General features: G+C 40.3%; 1 protein-coding gene across 10 annotated transcripts in view; it reads right to left on the bottom strand.

Moving 5' to 3' along the window:
- Tle4 (TLE family member 4, transcriptional corepressor) overlaps positions 1 to 21,344 on the bottom strand; it is a 131,675-nt gene extending 110,331 nt beyond the window's left edge. For 6 of the 10 annotated variants that reach the window (XM_087908069.1, XM_087908064.1, XM_087908070.1 and 3 more), the window contains exons 1-4: positions 20,630 to 21,343; positions 20,010 to 20,107; positions 18,849 to 18,912; positions 17,635 to 17,679 (exon numbers count right to left, since the gene is read on the bottom strand). In XM_087908069.1, coding sequence (XP_087764195.1) covers positions 17,635 to 17,679; positions 18,849 to 18,912; positions 20,010 to 20,107; positions 20,630 to 20,674 — 252 coding nt within the window. In that variant the 5' untranslated portion in view covers positions 20,675 to 21,343. Of the gene's footprint in view, positions 1 to 17,634; positions 17,680 to 18,848; positions 18,913 to 20,009; positions 20,108 to 20,629 lie in introns of all 10 variants that reach the window. The other 4 variants (XM_087908063.1, XM_087908065.1, XM_087908067.1 and 1 more) reach the window with 1 other exon arrangement.
- Between the last annotated feature and the right edge of the window lie 905 nt (positions 21,345 to 22,249).

The following is a 22,249-nucleotide window of genomic DNA, read 5'->3' as shown; positions in this document are numbered from 1 at the left end:
GACTTCTTTAGCCTTACATTTTAATCTCTGTGTCTTCATGGCAGCAAACTTCTCCAATACAGTCCTAAGAAAACATTTCTTACCTTCCTTCCTGGCTTAGGGAAGTTAACTGGCCACAGCTAGAACACTTACTTAGGAATCAAGTGAGTGAAGTCATTCAGGGGTCTTCCTACTAGATCTCTCTGTCCACTGGGTCTAAGGTTCAGCAGTTCAAGTATGCTTGAACTTTTGCAATAAAATGTACTTTTAAATTGGTGTTTTAAATTATATTTAATAAATTCTCCAAAATGATTTTTTTGATTACTTACCCCAAAATGTTTCTAAGAATTTAGAGGTCAATCTAGGAAATATACTAAGATGAAAAGAGTGTTTAGAAGTCACCGTTTAGTATAGGGTCTTAGTGAACAAAGAAGAGAAGAAAAATGAAAAACCACCAACTTCTCTGTTGCAATCTAACATTCCACCAGTCAGTCATTGGGTCGGGGCTCTGATCATCAAGCCATATACAAAGCAAGAATCAATGGGTAACTACCTCCAGGACCTCTAGGGTACCAACAATCACAGGTGTTCAAGTCCCTTATATAAAAGGGTTTATCTACATGCGAGCTATGCACACCTTCCTATGTACTCTAATTCATCTCTACATTACTTAAAATATCTAATGCAACCCAAGTGCTGTGTAAGTAGCAGTTATACCTTACTGTTTAGGGAACAGGGAAAAGATAAAGTTATCTATGCATAATCTGTACAGACAAGTCTTTTCTCAAATAATTTTTATCAAGTTATTTAATGATATACATTTTTTGCACTTTAAAATGAAATAAAAACACATTCCTTATTTCAGGTATTCATGTTTGAAACCTGATTGGTGAATTCATTGAGGGACATAGCCCCATCAGTCATTCTATAGAGGAAGACTTCAGTCCCTGTCTTTGGCCTCTATGTGGTCCACAGTATTTTCTTTGGCTTGCTGAAATTCTGCTAATATTTAATTTCCTTTAATATTACTTTCTATAGAGAAAGTAAAGAATCTAAGCCCTATCTTTAAAGAGCTCAATCTAACTTAAACTGAAGAGAATAAAGACATTACCGTGTTTGGAGAAAGTATCTATCCAAAAGCATAGAACCCATAATGAGCACACCCAGGCTATGTCATTACATTCAATTGACCACAAATTAACACTAACTCTATGTGATGCAATAGAAATTTAAAGCCGTGGTTAGCTTTGAAGAAGACACCCACACCCCATAAAGCAACATATGTTTCCAATGTTTACAACAGACTACATTGATGTGAGAGAGTCCCCTCTGTGTGTTGCTTGTATTGGTTAATGAATAAAGAAAACTGCTTTGGCCTGATAGAACAGAACTTAGGTAGGTGGAGAAGACAGAACTGAATTCTGGGAGGAAGAAAGCAGAGTCAAGAGATGCCATGGATCCTCCACCTGAGACGGACGCTGGTTAGAATCTTTCCCGGTAAGCCACTGCCATGTGGCGATATACAGATTAATAGAAATGGGTTAAATCAAGATGTGAGAGTTAGTCAATAAAAGGCTAGAGCTAATGGGCCAAGCAGTAATTTAATACAATTTCTGTGTGATTATTTCGGGTCTAAGCTAGCCAGGCGGCCGGGACAAACAAGCGGGCTTCTCCTTACAACACTACATGACAGAGCAGTAAGGCCACATCCTGTCCCCACATTGGACTAGATCTGCAGCTTCATGCCACCAAGCAATATTTTGATTTTACCAAAATGTTCTATATGGGCTTCCTAATTTCAAATGTATTCAACGTTTCTTACTATCACCGCTATTCTCACTCAACTACGGAAGCTTAAGTTTAGTAAGTACCAACAGGTACAGTAACACTTTGTAATATAATGCATGCACCATATTGAGGGGAGAAGCTAAACATACACAAATAATTTATGTTTATTTGTGGTTAGCTCATTAGGAACATAATAAAAAATGAACAATTATTTCTTTAGAAACATAGTAGTTCTATAATCAAATTTAGACTCAGCTTCATATTTACTGAAGACTTCACAACACAAAAAGAATCATTCACGTATCTAGGATTGTTAGTCAAAGGATATAAGAATCAAAAAAGAAAAAAATCACCAAGCACGAGAAATGCAAGAATAGTTGAAGTTTCAATGGGTGACAAATAATTTAGAGGGTTTTGCACCTATATTAGCATTAATCTCTCTAAAGAGGAAGAAGTTAAAACTAAAATTACTTAAAATTTCTTTCTATAAATATAATAATTATGGCACCAGTCACAAAAACAAAAACAAAAACAAAAAAGATTCACAGAAACATGAAGCCACCCAATGGTCAAACGCTTTTCTTAAAAGGAAATGTTCTCCAAATCACTGTCCACAAAGGATTGCCTGGCTAATACTCTTGTGGTCTGGGTATAGAACACAAGTACTAACTAAGTGGAATCCTGGAAGTCTAGACAAGAGCACAGATATAGCAACAAGAGGAATGAAAAAAACAAACTCTTCCTTTCCTTTCCCTTCTACCCTTTCACGCCTTCTTCCCCAGACACTCATACTAAATACACCCAACACCAGTTTTTCCCCATTCAATGTCTCTCGGCTAATGTCCCCTAACTCTCCCATCTTATAGAGGACAGTGTCTTGAGGTCTTCTGCAAAGCATTACCACAACCATGACTACTATACCACATGGTTTCCTTCTCCTTTCTAGTCCTACTACTGTTCCTATAACTCAGACACAAATAACTCAGACACAACCTCATCAATGCTGTCTCTCTATTCATATGACTACAAATCAACATTCACTGATATTTGCTCTTGGATCCTAAGCTAGGTGCAGAGAAGAGTATACCAACAAAACAGATGTGGTCCCATTCTTTATGATTCTTTTAACAATCCAAGTACTCTTTCTAGCATGTGAGGCCTTCAATAATAACCACATCCTAAATAAACCAACTCCTACTAGTCTCTTGTCTACCACTGGAAATGCTAATCATTCTTAAAACACACAGAACGTTCTTGATTCTGTGGCTCCCATTTAGAATGCTCCGGGCCTAAGAGGTCTTCGCTCTTTAAAATTCTTCTACCACCTTCCATGACAGCACCCTAATAGTCCCAGAACCAGAAAGAAGACCTCTTCTCCATTTTCTATCACAAGTGTCTCCACTGTACTGTTTATACTGATCAAGAGAAAAGATAGGATTTCCTGAGGGGACAAGCCTTCTTACCTCTTCTAACTCCACAGGTCTCAAAGTACCACCTAAGTAGCAGTATGAGGCTAAGTAACTGTTAGTCAACAAAATATAAAAGTCATCATAGCTTTCATGAGTCCAGGTCTACAATCTCTTGTCAAATCACCCTTCCAAAGAATAATGCAACCCCACAAAGCTAGGGGCTTTTTTTTTTTCATGTTTGCAAGTTACAATCTTAACTTTTACAAATCCAATACTGGATATTTGAATTTAAGAAGCTAACTATGTCAATTTATAAAGATGGTTTCTGAGAATTCACTAAGCAATACAATATGGCAACTGCTTATAATTATGTATTTTAAGTAATCGAGAGATGGTTTGAGGTATACAGGAGGATATGCATAGTTGCATGTAAGCAATCGTGAACCTCAAATAAAAAGACAGCAGTAAAGTATGGAATATCAAATACCAAAGAAAGCAAGGGAATGAAAAGTGAAATTTGGAGGCAGGGATGTGCTTTATCTTACCAAATTACATCTCCAACTGAAACAAGAAAAAAAAAAAACTTAATGCTTTTGCTTAAAGTAATAAAAAATTCTATCCATTTCACTTTATCTGATTAAAGCAGAATCTTACCACACCAGCTAGATCAAGCATTTGGAAATGTGGATTTTTTACAAAAATGTGCTGTCTGACCCAGATCCGTCCCTGTGAGTTACAGTGTTTATTCTATACATCACAACTTAGAATCTCCATCAAGAACCCTAAATAAGCACACACTCCCAACCCCACCAAAAAGAAGCTAAAACAACAGAGTAGCTGTGAAATTGTTACCTTTTACTGGCTATTTTAGGTTAAGTGTAATTTAAGTCTCCCACATTCACAGCACAATACAATGGAATTTACAGGAGAAAAAAAAAGTAAAAACTCAGGAGCTTGGTGGGCAGAGGATAATGCTTTAATCCCAGCATTCAGGAGGCTGATGGATATCTGAGTTGCAGACCAGCCTGGTCTACAGAAAAGGTTTCAGGACAACAAAGGATACACAGAGATACCCTGTGGAACGTGGCGTGACACCGCAGGAGCTCACTGATTATGTGTCTTAGTTAGGTTACTAAAGTCATGAAACACCATGACCAAAAGCAACTTGGAGAGGAAAGGGTTCATTTTACTCATAGTTCCATACAGCAGTTTGTCATCAAAACAGTGGGGGTAAAAAGTCAAGCAGGACACAAACATGTAGGAAAAAGCTGATGCAGAGGCTACAGAAGGATGCTGCTTACTAGCTTGCTCATCACGGCTTGCCCAGCCTGCTTTTTTATAGACCCAGATCACCAGCCCAAGGGTAGCACCACTCAAAATGGGCTGGGCCCTTCTCCATCAATCACTAGTAAAGAAATGCCCAATAGTCAGATATTATGACGGCATTTTCTCAGTTGGGGTTCCCTCCTTTCAGATAATTGATAATTCTAGTTTGTGTCAAGTTGATATTTACCATGTTTTAGCCTTAACTATTTAGAGAAAACTCAGGATTCAATGTCATTTAATTAGGATTATTCACAGTTAACTATGATGTATTCTGCCCTAAGCAGAACATGTGTGAAAGAACAGAAGGGCGATTTTGCAGCAATATGTGTACTGATCCCTCTGCTAGGGCAAACCAAGCAAAGAGGTCTGTTGGATTCTCAGATGACACAATCTACAATACTTATCTTAGTATTACCCAGACTGGCATACCAGAATTGCTGGGATGACTGAAAAATCAATATTTCTGCAAACTTTCCTACAAAAGGATAATAATAATTCTAGTGCCTTCTAAGGGCCTCACATAATACTGACTATCCAGTATTGTCCATGAAAAAGCATTCCATCTTGCATAATAACAACATAACAACCATCTTGATGTTTTTGGTAGAAATCAAGAATTCAACAAGAAGCAGAAGAATAAAATTTTTATTCTTCAAAGAATTTTATTACCTTCCTTTCTTTAGGGAAACAATGATTACAAAAAGGTCATGTAATATGTTTCCATTCAAACCTGATAAAAACTCCCATCAACTCCACTGTGTTTACCACTCTGGGAAAGGGAGAAGAAAAGTCTCAAGGAAGCAGAGTATGAAGGACTCTTCATTAGTCATTCAAGGCTGATTCTTGGACTACCTCTTACTCAAAGAAATCATAATATGCCCAACATAAAAATGCAACAGAATTAATTTTTTACTCTCTGGAGTTGTTTATTAGCCCTAACACTACTGAAATTTTAGGGTGGATACTCTTTGTTGTAGGGACTGTCACATTCACTGTATGATGCTCAGCAGTATCCAACCTCCACTCACTAGAAACCAGTGGTACCAAAGTTGTGACAACCTCAAGTATCATAGTGTACCACCAAATGTCTTCTGAAGAAAGGCCTTGGTTGGAGATGCCTGCTCTAAAGCAGGAGCTCCTGAATTTTTGTTTGTGTCCCAGTTTTCTCTCCAGATCAGTAAATACTCCCTGGGAGTAGAGGACATACGATTAACATTTAAGTGCCAAAAACCCAATCCCATCCTCACTCCAGGTAGAGGCTCAAAAGTTCTGCAGTCATCTAGCCATTCTCACAGGTTTAAAAGGAAAAAAAAAAGGCACTATGCTTTCTTGTTAGAAACTTCAACTTCAAAAAAACAAAATTATTCAGAGCCTATGATCTCCAGGCAAGCAACCAGCTATAAAATCTTTAAAAGGAAGAGAGGGAGGGAGGGAGGGAGGGAGATCCACTAAGTTAGCACACTTGCTTGCAAAATTAAAAAAATAAATACATAACACCCTCATCAGGTTCTCTATCCCTTGTAATATTCAAGCAGAGCACAACAGTAGTCTATCAGGTACATCAAAACAAAAAAACAAACAAAACCAAAAAAAGTTACATGAAAAATTCACTGAAGATGCAGGCATTGTTAATGGTTCAGAACTTGAGCTTTGAAATCAGTTTCCTGAACCTAGATACTAATCCTGCAATCTATCAGCTGCATATTCCTTATCACCTGGGTTTCAAGCACAACAAGGCTATCTCGACCCCTTCCTCATATTAATACATCAGAATGAATGTTGCATCCTGGTACCCATGAGACACTCAGTCAACCTGGATTTATAATCAATGATGCTCAATGAAAATCTCTTTAACTGTACTCAAGAACTGTTATAATGTGATCATAACTGCTAAACAAAGATAAACAAAATAGTTCATATCATAGTAGAAGGTTCTAGATCATGAATCACTAGCAACAAATAATTATTAGAACTGTCTACAACATCCTAACATTGTTCAGACAGAGTTTCTACCAGAAGTACAAGCAAATAAAAACAATTTCATTTCCTCTTACATAACATCATCTTAAACCTTAACTTTCTGAAATGGCATCATACAATACAAAATTAAAAGATAACTTAGGGGCTGCAGAGATGGCTCGGTAATTAAGAACACTGGATGCTCTTCCAGAGGACACATATCCAAGTCATAAAACCCACATGGTGGCTCAAAACCATCTGGAACTCAAGTTCTAAGGGATCTGACACCATTATCGCCTCTGTGGGTACTTCATGCACATGGTACACAGATATACATGCAGGTAAAACACTCACACACATAAAATAATGTTTAAAACTAAAAAAATTAAACATAGAAGGTAACCAATTCTACCTTTTCTCTCATTTTGTTTGTGGTAGTAAGAAAGGAACCCAAGGCTTGCACATTAATTAAGTAGGTATTCTTAACTTCTAGCTCCCCCCCTTTTTTTTCCACAGGTCACCAGGCTCAGAGACTTTGACAGAAGTAAGATAAACTCTAACCTCTGACTGCCTATCTAAGGCCTTTTTGTTTATCATAAAGGTAAGATTTCCCCAGGAGCTCAGAAAAAAAAAAAGAAAACATGGTAATTGACACTCAGAATAAGGGGTGTTGCAAAATATACATGAAAACGTAAAAAGTTAAGCCACTGTCTTAGTTATTGCATCATATAATCATTTGCTTCCTTTGCTGGGTCCCAGGCATTAAGTGTCAGGGACATAGCAATAAGTAAAACATAGTCTTCCTTTTTCAGCCTTTATACTGTTAAGTTGATATCTACTAAAGTTTTGAATCCTAAAGCCAAGATTAAACATTTCTCTATTATTTTATTTACCATTATGTCATTTGATTAAAATGATACTCTCATTGTTAACTAAGCTGAATAGTCCAAACCTTTCCTAAGTAAAGATTCCTGATGGATGAAGGCACAAAAGCTCCAAGGACTTAAGCTATCCAACTTACTGCCAGCCATATCCTTCCTTCAATTGCCATAAGATAACCTCAGGTAGAGTCAAACATTTTCACTGACTTCAGAAGTAATCCCAGGTGCTAGTTACACAACAGGTAATAAACTCCTACATATCCCCTTTGCACAACTTATCCTAGGAAGAAGTAATTTCAAATCATATTGTTATTCATACAATTTTAGAATCTAAATAATATATGCCAAAGAAAAAATACAAAACCTGGCCACTCTAAATCAGCTCTTGTACATTTTAATCTACATATCTGACAATAGCTGCTCAAGTCTGCATGAACATTACTTTAACTTGAACACTGATCCTAGGAGAACTAAAACAATTCGAACCATCTACTAATTAACTACGGAACTTTTGTTACCTAACATCTGTGTTTTAGTTTACTCATGGACAGGATGGGAATAATTTCGACACTGCCAAGACTTAAATGAGAGAAGAAAAAAAGCATCTTGTAAAATATGAAGTACTATATAGACATACATTTCTTGAACTAACACCAATTATGAATTTAAAACACAAAGAAAATTTTACAAGAAACTTTCTGGGCTGAGTGTAGCTCAGTCAGTCACAGAGCACTTGTCTATAATATACAAGGCCTCAATTACATCTTCAGAACCAAATAAAATAGTCAAGCAGATCCTATTGTAGTTATTTAAACTCTCTATACATCTCTGCCTTGTCACATGTTGTAAAGTTGAAATAAATAATACTAATGCAATAATTTCATAAGGTTACAAGAAAAGAAGTAAAGATAACCTGCACAATAAACTACAGAAATTTGCTTACTCTTACAATTATCACTCTTTCAACAACACTAAGCCATTTCATTACAAATACCATCTCCAGAGTTTCCCCACTCTCTAAAAGAACTAGTTGGACTTGACAGAAAAGTGTGTCAGACACACCTGGGTACATCGTTAAGATCAATGCACATTCAAGGCACATGGACACAGCTATTAATAGTAGAACTCTTCAAATATATACTGACTGGTAATGGTGTTCAAAGTGAATTTTAAATTCAGTCAGAAACGATTCCTGTTTTCAACTTTAAAAGACTGAACACACCAAAATACATATATTCTACTTTAGCTGTTTTCTTATTCCTGAACCCCATGTTCAGCTGCTTTCATTTCCTCTTTCTACATGTCATTTCCCTACAAACTTCACTAGTAAGTTCAGCACTGGTTGTCTATACTGCAACCCAAATATACCCTGAAAAAATACTAACTGCACAGAGGCTTGTCTACTATCTAAATAGTAGTTCTCTCCTCCACCAGCTAGTCCATGAGCACTCAGTATCAGTGGTGGTGCAGAAAGCAATGCTAAAAGTGGAGCTTACATGGTAGCTGGGAAGGGGGAAACAGGCAATAAACAAGTGTGTGCCTAGAACAGCCTGTTTGTGTGGCATGGTTCAGGAATGAGGGAGCAGCCAGTTTGATTAAACACTTTGCTAAAAGTGGATCTTAGCTTTAGATTTCAATTTGCTGATCCCAGACTCCTTCTGGACAGGGCACTGACACTGAAGGGTGGAGGGAAGGGGGAACAGTTGAACTTCAGGCACAAGCACACAGATCAGATCTCTCACTAAAGACGATAGTGTAAAAACTCATGGGCTGCACCTGCAGTACCTTACTTCTCTTGTTGCAGAATGCCAAGAACATCACAGAAACAAGCATATTATTTGTTATTTGAAAACAGTTTGGCCAATAATGAGAACTATAGAAGGGAAGTTAAGAAACTTTCTATTTCCCCTTCAGTCACTGGCTCTCCTATGTGACCTCAGACGTATTCGCTGACCTTTATGAACTCTGGTATCCCCACCCATGCGCTGATCCTTCCTGACTGTCACACTAGGCTAGTCTCTTAAGCCCTTAAGCTTTAGTGTCATCTGTTAAAGGAGGCCAGAGGAATGACACTGCTTGGCAAACTGTAGGGCACATTACTGACAGAAGCTACTTAAACAAACACAGAGATCCAAGATTGCTAGCTGCTTTACAGAAACATCAGGAAGACTGAGGTGAACATGTAAAATGCCTTAAGCTCTCTGCAAAGAAAGGTGTCACGCAGCACTAGCATTTTTAATTTCAACAGCACTATTCTTTCCAGTTGTATTTATGGGCCTTTCTAAGATCTACAATTAAAAGATCCTACAAACCTTCAGAAGCAAAATATGGAGTTGAAAAACAAGAATAAAACCAGGTGTGGAGGCTCACAGCTATAATCTCAGCATTCAGAAGCCTGAGACTGGGGGATTAAGAATTCAAGTCTGGTCTAGGCTATACAGTGAGACCCTGTTTGAAAGGAGCAAGCAGCAGAGTCAAAGAATTATTGCCAGTTTCCCTCCCGTCATCTAACTTGCCTATGTGACCACAGTTAAGGAGGGTCCTGCAGAGTTCTGAACTCCCTGTAGCCAACCAACACTTGTTGTGGAGTATTTGTACACTGTGAAAAACTATTGCTGTGTTTGGTGTAATAAAAAACTGAACAGCCAATAGTTAGGGAGGAGGTAATGGTGGGACTTCAAAGCAGAGAGAACTCTGGGAAGAGAGAGGAGATGCCGAATGAGCAGGATGTGCAGTAGGAGAGGTAACAGTCACTAGCCACGTGGCAGAACATAGATTAATATAAATGGGTTAATTTAAGTTATAAGAGCTAGTTAGAAACAAGCCTAAGTTATAGGCTGAGCTTTCATAAGAAAAAAGGCCTCCATGTCATTAATTGGGAGCTGACCAGACAGAGAAAGACTATACAAATGCTGGATGGAGAAAAGTTACGCTTTTGTTCTGAGATGCAGATCCCCCTACACAACACAAATCCTTGTGTATTTATGAGCAAAAATAATTGTCTGAAAATGACAAGATAACCCATCTCCCAGAGGACAGAGTAAACCTAAAGGATGTCCTGGAGTTTTACCATTCTGCTTCTTTGACAAACCAGCTAAGAAAATCCATACTGTGCCCATCTGTGTCCCTGGATGGAGTACAGGTTACACACTGCAGCTCTGAAGAAAACTATTGACTCTATGATATAGAAATAGCAAGAGCCTGGCATCAATGCTGTGGGTCACTTCCAAGAAAAACAGAGGGGTATATAGATTTGCAATGATGAAGGCCAGCTAAATCCCTCTTTACAGACAGAAAGCAACTCCCACTGACAGCTGTTACTAAGTCAAAGTCAAAACAGCTCTATCTTTCACTTTGGCTAAGACTTCTAAGGCCTTCCCCCCAAGTCGAATAATTTCATAAACTGTCTTCAGGCTACTGACTTTGAACAAGTCCTAAACCTTACAGTCATCACCTGTGCAAATCAGTGTCTATGGCTAAATGTGCTGTCTTCTGCTTCTTTCCAACAGCCTTGTTTGCAAAAATGGTAACTTGACCTGTGTAGGACCACTACACTAGCCCATCTCCATTACCAGAATGGGGTAGAGTTTCCTTTTTCCCCCTTTTAAAAAATTTTCAACTTGTGTGTGTGCATGCACAGAAAACATAAGTGTAGATAACTGGAGGCCAGAAGATAGGGTCATAACCCCTAGAGTTGGAGTTACAGGTAGCTGTGAGCTGCTTGATGTGGGCACTGGGCACAGGACAGTATGTATTCTTAACCACTGTACCATCTCTCCAGTCCCCTTTTTATTAGTATTTTTCTGAGTCAGTTCCCACCGTGTAGTCCAGTCTGGAATTCACTATGTAGAACAGACTGACCTCAAACTGATGAAAATTTGTGTGTCTCTGCCTCTTGAAATTTTTAAAAGATGGTATGAAGAATGATAAAGCAAAATACCTTTCGGAAACATATCTCTTTTTCCCTTCCTAGCCAGCAAAAGCATTATTACTAAATTCAGAACCCAGGCTATCAAATATGAAAGGCAATAAACGTTTCCCATTAAAAGCAAATACAAAGAACTTCTAAATGTTTAACATATAATTACCAACTCCCTTTAGCTGTTCTGTAGGACAAAGAAAAAAGCAAAATTTTAGGAAAAGTAAATGAAAAACGTAACAATGAGCCTTCACTGAGGCTGAAGAAGCATCCAAAATGCAGTTCGTTTTTGTCTAGCTCATTATTCCAACACAGCTCAGAGCTACACTGCCTACATGCAAACAAATTTGCCAATCAAAATGTTAAGTAAAATAAACAATGGAAAGCAGATACTGAGGGGCAGTGAGTAAGAAATATGCCTTTGAATGTTACAAAGAAATTCTCAACAGGAAAAGAAAAACATCTGCCTTCATTTAAAAGTTTGAGTTGTGTGTGATTTCCTGCATCTAAGAACCTCTTTCTGAACAAAGAGGCCACAAAACATCATATTTTCCCCTCCCAGCCTCCCCCTTCAAAAACCCCAAGGTGATGATTAACAAACAGCCCCCTTGTCTTCAGACAGTCTAAGAAGCCACAGGAAAAGATAAATTAAACAGAAGAAACCTTCGTAAGTAAACAAGAAACAGGCTGCCTGGGGAGAAGACAAAACTTTCCTACAAGAACCAGCAAGTAGTTCTCCTTGCTGTCAAGTGGTAGACCAAGGGAAAGCTACCCAGAGCTCTCACCAATTGAGGCAGCCTGCTGGACAGAGAACCCAACCTGAAAAGTTTCAGCCTTGGACTCCAGGCAGCTGTAGAGACTCTTCAAGGGATTCTGGGTGCGAGTCCAAAGTTCAGGGGCTCAAGGGCAAAAATCAAAGACTATTTTAGCAGCCAGGAGCATCTCCATTCCAGCAATGAGCTCGGGCCTGAATCTCTAACTCATGGCCAATTCATTTCCTAACAGGGCAGCCTCCTGGGCAATCATTCCAACCTACCACCTATTACTATATTACCATGTGCAGATCTGACCCTGCTTAATCACCCTTTGATTGGACATAATCCTTTTCTTAGGATCTTTATAAGAATTAAAGAATTTTGGCAGTATGCCCAGATCTTTGGTAAGCACATGCCAGATATATAATAAACGTTCACTTCTATTGCAAGGAAACTCTTAATTCCACCAACCACTACTTAAGGTGAGGGGGAAAAAATACATTTTCCTGTGGTGTCTCAAAACCCCCCCACAAAAAAAAATCTAACAAAAAAAAAGAAAAAAAAGGAGGAACCCACAGACTTCAGGAAATAGCCCTCTCAACATACATACACACCCTCAGGGGTTAATTTTCACCTTCTGGATCCTCTTGCTGAGAAAAACAGTTTACTGGGGTCTTGCCCAAGAAACTGCCACCTGCTATGAACTGCGACAATGCTAGAACCTCTGGCAATTTTGGAAAGAAAATAATTTTAAATTCACATACATTTAGATTTACCACACAGGATAAAGTTGGCCCCTACCCCAGAACGTCCAAATCAAAGAGGTAAGTAAAAGAAAAACACAACCAAAAACCTCTATTCCATTACTATTCATGACAAAATAGCATCAGGGATCAGTAATCTTAAAACAAGAACATGAGCTCCCATTCTCTTCTCTTCCTCTTGGAGCTTATGCATGAATATCAAAGCCTCTTTAGCACCTGCCAGCCCAGCAGTATCCACCCTTGTTCAGACATTCTAGATTATTTCCTAATGGGTGAAAACAGAAGAAAGTTCTGAAAGTAAAATTTTCCTGAGTCTATAAGCTATTTTCAAATAAAATACCTCATTTTTGATAATGCTTTCCTTTTCCACATATGCAAGTTTAACCATACTCATTTCAGAAAAGCCACTACTTAAAAAAACTTACTTCTATCTACATATTCAGACACCTGCTTCTACAAGCATGCTTCCACATTGAAACATAAAAAAAGATATATAAGAAATCGATAATATCCCCCAAGAAGGTTATCTTAAGAAATCTGCTCTGAACAGAACTTTAAATAAATTGACTTCTACTGCAAGCACTGTCCCCAAATAAATTGACTGCATCCTACAATCAAGTGCACTCAAGGCTGGAATGTCAAGTCAGTCATATATTACTTCAACCTCACTAAATCTCTCCTTATTCTCCAAATCCTAGGCTGCTTTCTAAAATAGTTCACTAAAAAGCACCAACCTAATTAACAACTGCTTCCTCTGCAACAGTGGCCTTGATTTCACTTATTTACACATTAACTGCAGCCTCCTTTTGGCCAAGCCAGTCTATTCTCTGTACCATGCCGAGCCTTTTATCTGCCCTGGACAGCATTTTCTCCAGCAGATGAAGTAGATGCCGATTGATTTGCTGTCGAGCATGGTAAATTAATAGCAACAAATTGCTGAGGGCCCGTCTCGCTGCTCCACCATGCTTCGGCAGTTTTGCTTTATTTGCTCCATGATGGGCAGCAGTCGGCCTCTTCAAGTCAATTTCTTCTTAACAACCTGCAATACTTTTCAATGGTGAAAATAGAGCTGTTCCTTGTAAGTCAGAAATCAATATCCTATTGCCCTTAGAAAATGCTAAACAAGCAGTATTGGCAATCCACTTGGTACTAGAGGGTATCAGATATAATGCAAATCCATACTGCTTCCCTCCTTGTAGTTATTACAGTTTGCTAAAAGGTTCCTAATGTCATTTATCATCATTTACCATTGACCAAAGAGGCTATGATTATGATATCCTATCAGTTGGCAAGGCCTTTCATTTCTATTCAATTAATATTTCAGCAGCACTCAAACGGTTGTGGCCCAGTCTTGTAATGAAATTTGCATGGCTTGGGAAGAAATAAGAATTTTGTTGCTTTAAGGGGAAAAAAATTACACACAAGAATATGCAAACACGACAAACACTTTATAAAATTGTGCAAGTTTCACTTTTAGATTTTAGGTGTCAGATTCCAAAGATTTTCTGACAATTCTTAAAATTCAAGTACTAAGCAAATAAATTTTAGAAGAGATCTTCAAATTATAAAGCACTGAGGAAACTGTGATTCTCATCCGCTCCTCCCTTTCACATCACAGCACGTTCACCTATTTCATTTCTACAGGTTGAATTCACACATCGATGGCTCCTAATCTACATCCAATATCCACATTTCAGAGTGGCAACAGCCAGAGTCTGATTCCATTAGAGAGGAATTCTTCAATTATAGTGCTATAGGCGAAGGATTCGAACAAGCAGCATCTAATGGTGGTATCAAATGTACACACCACCCCATCTGCACAGGGTCACTGACCCAACGAAAGCCATACTATATATAAAGAGGGATCAGGAGAAACTAACAAAAGAACCCTGGTCCAACTATCCCGTCTAAAGCAAAAAACAAAACCCTGCAGACAGGGAAATTCTTGAAAAATCAACGTTCTTTCATTTAAAAAAAAAAAAACCCTCTATTTTGAACATCACAATGAATTCCATGCCATTTCTAACCAGGTTCTAATTATCAACCCCATTTTCACATGAAAACTGAAGACAATGTAAAAGTATTAATTCCCACTGTAGCCTAGAACACTCTACTTGAACTTGAACTTCTTTGGAGTTTTTTTCCAGCTTCATCTGTTCAGCTCTATCAATTCTACTAAAAACTACCAAAAACTACATTCATATTTTATGCTTCAATTCCATGTCATGTCACTGAGTCCCCACCACAAAAAAAAAAAAAACGAAAAAACTCCCACTAATTTTACCAGACTAATGCTATTTACTCAGTTACCAAAATTTAAATTAATTATGTTCTCAAACATAATTGTTAAAAATTGGCAACATTACGCAGGCTTAATTAAGATTAAATCCAATTTACTAAATGTACTTTAATTGGTACTAATTACATTAGCTTTCATTTCAGAATGACAAATTCCCCATAGGTTTCATTTTATGGTTCTCCATCAGACTCAACCCAGGGCAACTGATGATGAGCATCAGCAAACAGGAGGGGGAGGACTGGGACCCTCCCTGTTTACCACTGCTTCATACTAGCATCCTCTGATCCATTTGCTAAGTCACAGATTCGTAGGCCATTCAAAACCTTCATTTTCAGTCCTAGTTAAAAAATTTCCCTAAAAATACTCTGTGGCTAGCTGCAGCCAAGATGAACGAATAAGAACACAGGAATATTAACAACAACAACAAAAGATATGCACAAAGGTTTCAAATATCGGGGTCACCAATTACTAGGGTACTTCTGAGGCCTCCTGGGACTCCTACTCTTGAACCCTTGAGACACAAATCTAATAAGTGAATAAGCCTAAACCGATCTTGAGAAATAGGCCCAATTATGCCTCCGGGCAACTTCCTTGCATTATTGCTGCTTTCCATTACAAGGGTATCCAGCGGGTGCATCTGGAAAAGAGGCTAAGAGAAACGAAGGCTGTCTGCCCAGGAAAACAAATAAAGACAGATATGCCTCTGTGCTTAAGGGGGAAAAAGAAAGAAAATATAATAAGTAGGTGGTTTGCAGGGCTGTCTGTATTTCATAATGTGATAAACTGCCCTCGGGATTCTTGATATGATTGAATTCAAAAGCAAGAAGGGAAAAAAAAAAGCAAAGTGTACTCTTCTCAATTTTAAATGGACAGCATTTGAGGCCAGCTGGACAAGATGACAAAATTTATAGTCATATAAAATGTGTAAAATTAAGGGATCTCATAGAAACCCCCAACATCAAAATAAGAAACACATATAGCTATATGACCTAGGTACAGATAGCACAAGGAGATCCAGATACTAAATGGTCAGGGTAAGGCAAAGTATAGAAAAGGGAGAGATAAAGGGGAAGTAATCTAATCCATTCTTTAAAGAGAAACTAATTTTGGGAGAGCACATAAAAAACCATAAACAAACAAATAAATAAGTATGCACAAGATCCAGACTATGTAAGCAGGTAATTGTATTCCTGTGAGGTAGAGCTAAAGAGAATACACCCATACGCTGGGTACATTTTGCTGAAGCAGTATTTGTATCACTAACATAAACGGCAATGATCCTAAAATAAAAATGTAAATATGCACCATTCAAACTACACCATGTATCTATTAGTATACAGCATATGCAATACGCTAACATTAGCATAATCAAATAGCATACAGAGTAAGACAGAACTTTAAAAAGTCTTCAATGCAAATAGTGTAATTTTTCGCAACTTTCATTTCCAAACACTATCTGATTGCCTTACTGTCTAAGAGCCGTCTTTTAAAGGAACTACTGATGAGAGCGCATTCTGGCCATGTGGTAAACAACCGTCAAAAAGAGTTCTTACAGCTGATGACGGGCAGCCATCTCCCACTTTTTAATCTTAGAGGGCACGCACAACTCCCCGACCACAAATAAATAAGACACGGAAAGCAGAAAGTTGTCTATCGCCTCTTTCTCGGCAGGCAAATAGACACGTATCTATTCTGAAACGGTTGGCGAGAGTCCTGAAGTCCTTCATGAGGAGATGACTTCAAAGAAATGCTTCCTGGAGGAATTATCATCGCCAAACACTATCATACACATACTATCTTTGCCATTTAGCGAACTTAAGTCAAATCATTTCAATTGGGCTCTTGTTTAAAAAAAAAAAAATTCAAAACCAAGCCCTATAGTAGCTGTAATAGTTACATACACCCATATACCCATGAGTGCTTGCTCCCCTGCAACCCCAAACTAATTACTAGATTTTAAGACCCAGGGTTAAAGACTAATCACATCCTCCTATCAGGTTCATTTACTCTGTACAAATTTTGGAAGTTAAAGCTAGAGTTCCTGGTAAGACCCAACTAAGTAGCCTCTGGGGATCTGTACAAGGATTTTACATCAATTTCTTTTATAGCTCTGCAGGTTTCATTCTGATCCTCCCAGTTCACTCATTCTCTATTCTCTCATAGTGATCCAATGAAGACTTCACACAATTTACAATTTTGTTTATTAATATTTCCCATGGACAGTTCTTTAAGTAAGATAAAATTTTGATGCCTGAAATATACACGGCAATTGTTTAAAAAAAGAAAATATGTATTTCAAATTTTGCATATGGCTTTTGAAAATGAAGAAAAGTTTAATATACATTCTGATTTAAAAATAATACTTTAAATTATTAAAAGTCAGGACAATATGGAATATGAGGAACCACATGCAAAAAACTAACCTTCTCACTCATTCCCAGTCTTTTCAAATAAAGAAATGACAAATGTACAAAAGAAAAAAATCACAATTAGACAAATCTTCTAAGTGCCTAAGTCTTACTGTCACTTAAAATGATTATAAAGAATTAACTTACCTGCTTGTGCATTTCTATGTTCAACCCATAGGACATTTCATAATACTGTCAAAGAAAGAAAAGCAATTAAATTTGTACCTTTCCAATAATCTCTCTAGTATGTTCAAAATGACCAAGTACACGGAAAACAAAGCAACCAATACAAAGCCCTTACCTTAACCAAAACATCAACAAAATCTGGGTCAATAAGTAAAAAAGGATGCCCAATCACTATCTTTAAGAAACTAGAAGTCACATTAATACACATCCCAAGAGAAAAAAACTCAGAAAACTAAGAAAATGTTAAAACTCAGCATTATTAATCTCTCCAATTGTTTCAACATCACAAGCAAATGAGTTGAAGAAGTCTGATAAAAATTTGATTTCACATGACTCTTAATTCCTAAGCAGAGCAGAAATATCTCACACAAATGCTGATTGATGTTTTGAAGAACTGTAGGGAAAGGTGATGCTATCTCAGAGTTCAGTTTTTGGTTTTAGTGGACTACTCACACATGCAAAACAGCAGAGCTGGATAGAAAATTAATTAATGAGTTACTCTCTAAGTTCTTTCAACACAAAATATACTTTTGAATCATAAAAATGCTTCATAATACTTCTGTAAACATAGATTTGATTTGTCTGAATGAAAGTATAACTACAGTACAGAAAATCTGGCAGCTCAAATCAACACTCCTAAGAACCAAAATAACACTATTGAAATTGAAAGCGTACACACAAAAATATAAACAAAGTAGCAATGATGAATGGGAAAATTTCTGAAAAGGGATCTGGTGTCTTTTCCTATCCAAATCAATAATTAAAAGGCATAAAACACATTTAACTTTAAGAGCATATAGAAAAACTGTCTGGTTACAATTGGAGCAAGAGCAATAAAACAACAAAGAAAACCACTAACAAAAACATTTTGCTTGTGACTAAACAAAAAATAAATGAGGGGTTTTTTCTTCCTTTTTTTTTCAATCTGTAAAAACAAAGCAAAGAAAATTATACCCCATGCAACTGAACTTTTTGAAAATTTAAATCAAAGCTGGTTGTCAAAGCCAAGTTATAACAACCTAGAATTACAGGTTGCTAATGGACACATACCCACAACCTCAACACTGGTAGGGCCACTGTGATGTATCCTGCAGCCTACAGCAATTTAAAATGTATTCTTGCTTTCAGTATCCCCAGCTAATGAGCACTTTGAATCTGTGACACAGTTTTCTTACCATGACATAATGCCGCTGCATCTCTGTCTTCTCACTGGCGAGTTTCTCACATTCCAGCTTCAGACTATGCAAGACATAAAATCATCTAAGTACAGCGTAGAACTTAATCCTTCAACTCCAAACTCACATCCCTTCCTCTAATTCATCACCTCCTATTGTCAGACCAATGATATTAAACAGCACTTTGGTAATGAAAGGGAAGAGAGAGAAATGAGCGACAAGAACCAGCCTGGTCTTGCCTTTTCAATAAGGATAAACTGTGGGGGTTGGGAAAGAGGGCTTTATGTCTGAAAGAAATAAACACTCTTGCCAATTTAATTCTGCAACTTCATCCAGAGTTGAAAATATTCACTAAATTCACTTACTAAAACAAGAAAATAAACATCGATAATTACATACAAAAGCAAAAACTAAGTCCACAAAAATGCCACAGGGGAGGTTTTACCTTTTACTATTCTAAGAGATTAATGAAAATCGGAATCAAAACAATCTCATGAATGATGTCGGTTTTTTTTCCCTCCCCCCCCAAAAAAATACAGATTAGTTGAATACCATGGGGGGGAGGGGGATGTTGATCTGGTCCAGCAGCTTGTTTGGGTTCGTGCATTTATGCAGTAAGAATTCTGCACCATTACGGATCCAATGAAACAAACATGTTCCTAAAGCACTCCAAGACTGAGAGCCTCGCAGACTAAAGTATTGTTTGGGGTTTTTTTTTTGTTTTTTTTTTTTAATAAAAGTAATGAAATGGCTCACTGTTTACTTCCCCTGGCTCTCCAGCTATGCCATGGAATGGCAGAAGGGATCAAGCATAGAGTAAAAAGGAACCAAGAAGTCAAAAGGCCCCAGAATCTTCCCAACCTGCCATTCTCCTGACCCAATAAATCAATATCGAAAGTTTGGCCTCAGCGTTTTCCAAGTCTCCTCTGTTTCGATTGTTCTGCTTCCTTTTCTGTTTACAGGAGAAGAAAATGCTTAATTTCTTTACACCTGCTTGAAGGGGAAAGAGGCCCTGACTTGCCTTTTCTGCCCACAGGGGGAAAAAAAATGGTGATACCTTTGGGGGGGGGAGGGGGAAGACGAAGGGGGTGGTGTTTGTGTGTTGGGGGGGTAGACAAGAGCTAAGCAAACAGGAGGATCAGCTAAAGTCAATATCCTTACCTGTGATATTGAGCCTGTAAAAACTGAAACTCTTCCTTAATCCGATCACAGGATTCGGAAATTGTAAATTTGAAGGGTTGAGCAGGCTGATGCGGTGCCTAAAGAACAACAATAAAATATTTAATTAGCCCACATCGCAGGTGGGGGGAGGACAGCCCGCGGTGGTGGCGCGGGGGGGGGGGGGTCGTCGCGCGGCTCCCTCCTCTCGCTCCCCGGCAGGGGTCCGGGTGCCTCCAGGCGGCCTCCCTCAGCTCCCTAGACCCGCACCTCAGCCTGCTCCCCCTGACACCCCCCCTCTTCCCAGCCCCGAACCCCCGGCCCCGCGCGCCCATCCCTCCCTACCCGGAATCGAAAGTGGCCCGTCGGGGGCAGCCGCGCCATGGCGTCGGGCAGCCGTCAGCTAGCTGAGCGAGTCCGGCCTGCGGTCGCCCGCACCCTCCGCCCCGCAGACTCGCGCCGCCCGGCTCGCCCCCTCGGGAGAGCGGCGCGGGCGGAGAGCGGCGGCGCGCGGCTTCCCGGGGCTTCAGAGACAACAATAAGAAAATGGCTACAAGTCGGTCGCCTCCCGCACCCTCGGAGCGGCCGGCCGCGGACAGGGCGGAGGGCGCGGCGCCACTCACCGGGTGGCGCGTCTGCGGGTACATCTTGCTCAGGTCGCGAATCATCCACGCCGCTTTAGTTGGCTGCGCCGGGCAGAGGCGCGCGGCTCATCCGCTTCGAGGGCCCCGCGGCGGCGTCCCGGGCCTGCGGGTCTCGCGTGACGCGGGCGGCAGGCAGGCGCGGCGGCTGGGCGCGGGCGGCCGGCTCCGCATTCCCCGCGGGCGTCACTGAAGGCGGCGGGCACCGTCCGTCCTGCGCCCGCCGAGCCCCGCGCCCGCCGAGCGCCGCCCGCCCGCTCGCTCGCGCCCCACTCCAAACTTTTTTTATTTGTCTTTTAATTGGCTGCTATTCCTCGGAATGAATGGTCGCTTCTTCCCTGAGAGCGAGCGCAAACTCCTTTGGTTCGGAAGAGGTCTCGCGGCGCTTGGGGGTTCTCTGGAGATTTTTCACTTCACAGCAACGATCTTTTAAAAGGCACCTTTTAGCTTCTTTTACCACATTTCATTTCCTTTTCTTCCTTCCTGTTTTTTTAGCCCCAAATTGAAGGGGATTATAAAAATAAAAGAGCGAAACGCTTGCGGCTTTTTAAAATTCTCTTTCAAACTCTGCGAACACCACCTCAAAATAATACACGAGTGTGTAAGAGGGGGAAGAAGGCAGCCAACAGCCGAACGCCCGCTCGGAACGGCTCTAACAACGCGCTCTGTGTAGGTGACTTCTTTGACCAAATTTAGCAGCAGCTAATCATTAACATTCTGATACATATTCACGACCATCCGCGGAGGGCCCGTGGAGCATCCCGGGAGATGTAGTCCTCGCGAGGCTACTGTGGTCGTAGATGACGCCAGATTGACTACAGTCTCCGGCTCGCCCCGCGCGCGCTCCGCGGAGCTCTCCAGGCGCTCCGCCCTCCCGCGGCGCGAGGGCGCCGCACCAACCAATCGGAGGTGGCTGAACATTAATCGCCGTTCTGTGTTACTGCCCATCATTTCACCGCTGACAAATGGCAAGCCAGGAGGGCGGGGCCGAACAGGATGGACCCACGTGGGGGCAGGGCGTGACGAGTAGTTCCGACCAATGAATGCAAAGGATTGATAGCGGCGGGGGCGGGGCGCAGCGGTCCGCCCGGGGCGGAGCCTCGCCCTGGCCGCCGTTCCCTAGCGCGAGCGTTCGAACCGCGGAAACATTTGTTCAGCTGTCAATCAAAGTAACGTGGGGTGGCGAGCAGCGGCTGCTTCTGTCGCTGATGCCCTGGCTGCATCTTTAGAAGCAGGTTTCGGCGGTGATGGCGGCGGCGGTGAGCCTGCAGGCCGGTCCGAAGACGCCCTCCGAGGCTCGTCTCCCGCCCGACGCAGAGCCCGGGCTGGGCGGCCGCGCCGGGGTGCGCACTAATTAGGGGCCGATGTCTCGGTAAAGAGACAAGCTCGGCCTTGTGCAACGCGCCGAAACCCCTGTTGAGACAAGAGAGGGAGGATCGCGCTGATCCCACTACGTGCGGTTCACATCCATTTTACGCGCTGCTGGAGTCGGCATAATTTTCCGCGTGAGCGCGGACGCGGTCGGCCCGGTTTAGAGCCACAGCCGGGAGGCGTGCACTGGGCTGTTCCCGGGGCCTCCCGGCCGGCCAACCGACTCTAACG

The sequence above is a fragment of the Myodes glareolus genome, chromosome 7 (assembly GCF_982192425.1).
Source record: "Myodes glareolus chromosome 7, mMyoGla1.1, whole genome shotgun sequence".
Taxonomy (NCBI): Eukaryota; Metazoa; Chordata; class Mammalia; order Rodentia; family Cricetidae; genus Myodes; species Myodes glareolus.
This window is presented reverse-complemented; position numbering and strand designations above follow the sequence as displayed.